The 3,833-nt window shown below is 50.1% G+C and overlaps 1 protein-coding gene across 1 annotated transcript; it reads right to left on the bottom strand.

Annotated features, from left to right (window-relative positions):
• Window positions 1–1,166: 1,166 nt before the first annotated feature.
• On the bottom strand, window positions 1,167–2,456 carry LOC308046315 (ATP-sensitive inward rectifier potassium channel 12; the record flags this gene model as incomplete). The annotated part of the gene is made up of 1 exon (XM_080354051.1): window positions 1,167–2,456. The coding sequence occupies one exon, from the start codon at window positions 2,454–2,456 to the stop codon at window positions 1,167–1,169; it is 1,290 nt and encodes a 429-aa protein (XP_080210177.1).
• Between the last annotated feature and the right edge of the window lie 1,377 nt (window positions 2,457–3,833).

Raw genomic sequence — 3,833 nt, forward strand, 5'->3', positions numbered from 1 at the left:
CAAATACCAAATGGGTTGGAAAAGTGGGAAAAATACCCAAATTTGAGAGCTTTCCACTCTCCTTTTTGTGCTTTTTGCTATTTCATCCTAGTTACGGCGAAACATGAATTCCCCATTGGAAGTGCCGGGCTAGACTAAACATTTCAACAGCTGGTGCCCCAAACACAGTTTCCAACCTGAAGATCAATAGTTCCAGAAACTGGTTAATTACTGTGTTTACAATGCATCTTTCTATTACAGTCTTCCTTTTCCTTGTTAGCTACTTTTGCCAATAATTAAGCTACTCGCTGTCACTGCCACAGACCTGCAGCCACTTACGTTTGTTTTCTGCCTATAAAAAAAATCCACACCCCAAAATTGGATGCAGTCTTGACTTCTCTCTCTTGTATCTACCCAGCAAGTCACCCCTTAAAAGACCCCAGTGGCTTATTCATTCCTTTGTTATTTTTTAAAAAATACTGAATCACTTATTTCAGATTTATTATTATTATTGTTGTTATTATTGTTATTATTATTATTATTTCAGTAAACAGTCTCCCAAATGGTACGGTGAAAAAATTAGAAACCCTCTCACCTGCCCTCTCCCCTATTTTTCCCCTAATTAAATAGGAGTATGTTAATGTTGCATGTTATTTCAAGTGTTGTTCTTGTGCAACTGAATCAGACCGCCTGCCGCAAAGAGCAATTTTTGTTGTTGTTGCTGCTCAGTTAAAAAATAAAAGGAAAAAGATAAAGAGAGAGAGAAAGATTTTTTTCCTGATATTTCCTCTTTTTGGATCTCGCAGTGCTCAGCTCCAAGAAAACGCCGGCGTTTTCCCCGCAGGGAGAGCAAACCCCTGTGGGGCCGCATGGGGCGAGCACCTGCCCGTGCCCCATGGACACTCCTCTCTCTGTCCGCCCATCCATCCATCCGTCTGTCCGTCCCCCCAGAGCCGTCAGCCCCGCCACGGGCGCCGAGTGGGGGGGACGTGCCGTGGGCTGTCGCCGTCCCCTCTTGCCGACCGCTCAGTGGTTATTGCGATGAAACTGAAAACTATGAACGATACTAATTTCTCAAGCATTCCTATGGCACTTGCATTGTTCTGCATAATTTGAGCGGGTTGTAGGGGAAGAGATTAGAGGAGGAAAAAAAATACCCTCAGAAAAGTCAATGGAAGGACCAAGAGTCATATTTCCGACTCCCTCCTGTACGACCGCTGATCCAACGCTATCGTGGCTTGAAGTCTATCAAACTCGTGCCTATTGTCTGGGCTCAGGTCCTCCAAACCCCGGCTGTCATCATCTTCCTCTTCCTCATCACGGCTCATGAAGGCCAGCTCGTTCTCGTAACAGAAAGAGTTGGTGCTGGGCAGGAGGAATTTGTTCTCCACCAAGTCCTTGGCGCTGCAACGAGGGGTGGATGGGACCTCGTAGGTTTTGTGGAAGTGGGAATAGTCTACTTTGTACTGGTTTTTCTCCTCAAACAAGACAGGCTCGAAGCGGTGGCCCCAGAGGATCTCGCTGGCCAGGTAGGAGCTCCGAGCTTGTGTTGTCATAGCAGTGGCTTCTACCATGCCTTCCAGGATGACCACAATCTCAAAGTCATCTGTCTCCAAGTCCTGGCGGCTGATCCCAAACAAGGGGCTGTCTTCGTTGATCTCATGGAGAATGGTGATTGGAGACACCAAGAAGATACGGTCCAAGCCTTTATCAAACCCCACATCAATGTCTATTTGGTCAAGAGGGATGTACTCCCCTTCTTCTGTGATCCTGGGCTTAATTAGCTGAGCTCGTACATGGGCTTCTACTATGTGGCTTTTCCGGAGATTCCCAACTCTCCACATCAGGCAGAGTTTTCCATCTCTCATTGCCACTACTGCGTTATGGCTAAAAAGTAATGTCTGGGCCCTTTTTTTGGGCCTGGCCATCTTTGCCATTATTGCACCAATCATGAAAGAGTCAATTATACACCCCACGATGGACTGAACCACCACCATGAAGACCGCGAGCGGGCACTCCTCTGTCACACAGCGGAAACCGTAACCAATAGTCGTTTGGGTCTCAATGGAGAACAGAAAAGCAGCCACAAAGCCATTGACCTGCAGAACACAAGGCTTGAAGGTATCATCTCCACCCGGGTTTTCTAGGTCTCCATGAATGAGTGCAATTAGCCAGAAAATCAGCCCAAACAATAACCAGGACACCAGAAATGCCAGGGAAAAGAGCAAAAGCATATACCTCCAGCGGATGTCAACGCACGTGGTGAACATGTCTGCAATGTACCTCTGTGGCTTGTCATCCATGTTGGTGAACTCCACGTTGCATTGACCGTTCTTCTTTACAAACCTGTTCCTGCATTTCCTCCTGGTATGGATTTTCCCATTGCCAAAGCCGTTGATACCTGGCATGGTGGTCAACCTCAGCCCGTCTTCCTCGGAGGACACGATGCTGTAAGGGTTGACTCTGCCCGCAGTCATCCCTGAGCCAAGCCCACAGTGAAGGTGAATGGTCTTGTGACTCCCAGCGACCCCCTGGCCCACCCCTGCCCACCCCCCAAATTCTGTTGTGGTGGAAGAGACGTCCCAAGCTTCCACGTCTTGGCTGCCACGTCACCACGTGGATCCCGTGAGGGGCTCTGCAATGAGAAAGCAAAGACATGGGCGTTACCTCTCACGGCAAAGGGACCCAAGGGGGTGTTCGGCCTTGGGTCTGGTGAGGTGGGTGGCTGCATGTTGAGTGAGGACCCGGCACTGCCCCGACTCTCCCTCCTATGGCTAAGGCTTTTCCCCAGAAACACATGGGAGGAGGGAAGAAGGTCTTAGAGTTTGTTCTCTCATACTACAAAGCGAGTGAGCACTCTTTGCTGGGGAGATGTGGCATTTGTGGGACCTCAAAGACACAGGCGGATGAAAAAGCTTGGGTAGCATTGGCGTCTCTCCCCTTTGCTTTTCTGATGAGCTCCACAGTCAGAGCAGGGTCCAGAGGAAAGCAGAAAGGCCAAGCTGCTCTCCTTAGCACAGAGATATTAATAAAGGTACGCCTGAAAGCAGCTCTGTCGGTTCACATTGCCCGTGCCAGATGGACCGCTGCCCAGCACATCGCCTGACCTCCCGAGCACCAGCTCTTCTGGGGTCAAGGGAAACAACGGGAGATGTGGATTTAACCTCCATCCCTCAGCCCAGGGATGGGAGAGGACATGGCCAACGTGCAGCTAGTTGGAGAACGCTGAGGGAAGGCACTCGCTTGGGACAGATGTCCTGAGAAGTAACTTTCCCAACACATCCATTGGGACATGGAGCTATCTACGGTCACAGATGGGTTTTACTGGCCAAGTCTCCTGAAGGAACAATGGCCACTGGGGAATGGGAAGCTGTTTTGGTTCCTTCTGCAGGGACCTGCACTCAGCTTTGCCTGGGAGAGGTGGGAGCAGGATGGACATGGGCAAGGTCATCCAGGTCAGGTGTGCTCTCTGGTGCCTCTGTGATGGCACATGGGGCTGCATCAGGCAGTGGTTGGGATTGTGGAGAAACCACATGGCACAGCACAAACACCCCCAAGACATGGCACTGCAAGAGTGCTCCCCAAACCGCCCCCTGCCACAGCTTGTCCTATGCTTTAGTGACATGAGATCATAGAATCACGGAATCATTTTAGTTGGAAGAGACCCTCACAACCACCGAGTCCAACCGTTAACTCAACTCTGGCACTAACCCCTGTTGCTGAGAACCTCATCTCCGTCTGTTCAACCCCTCCAGGGATGGTGACTCCAGCACTGCCCTGGGCAGCCTGTTCCAATGCCCGACAGCCCTTTGGGGAAGAAATTGTTCCCGATATTCAAGCTCAACCTCCCCTGG

The sequence above is a fragment of the Nesoenas mayeri genome (genome assembly GCF_963082525.1).
Source record: "Nesoenas mayeri genome assembly, chromosome: 15".
Lineage (NCBI taxonomy): Eukaryota > Metazoa > Chordata > Aves > Columbiformes > Columbidae > Nesoenas > Nesoenas mayeri.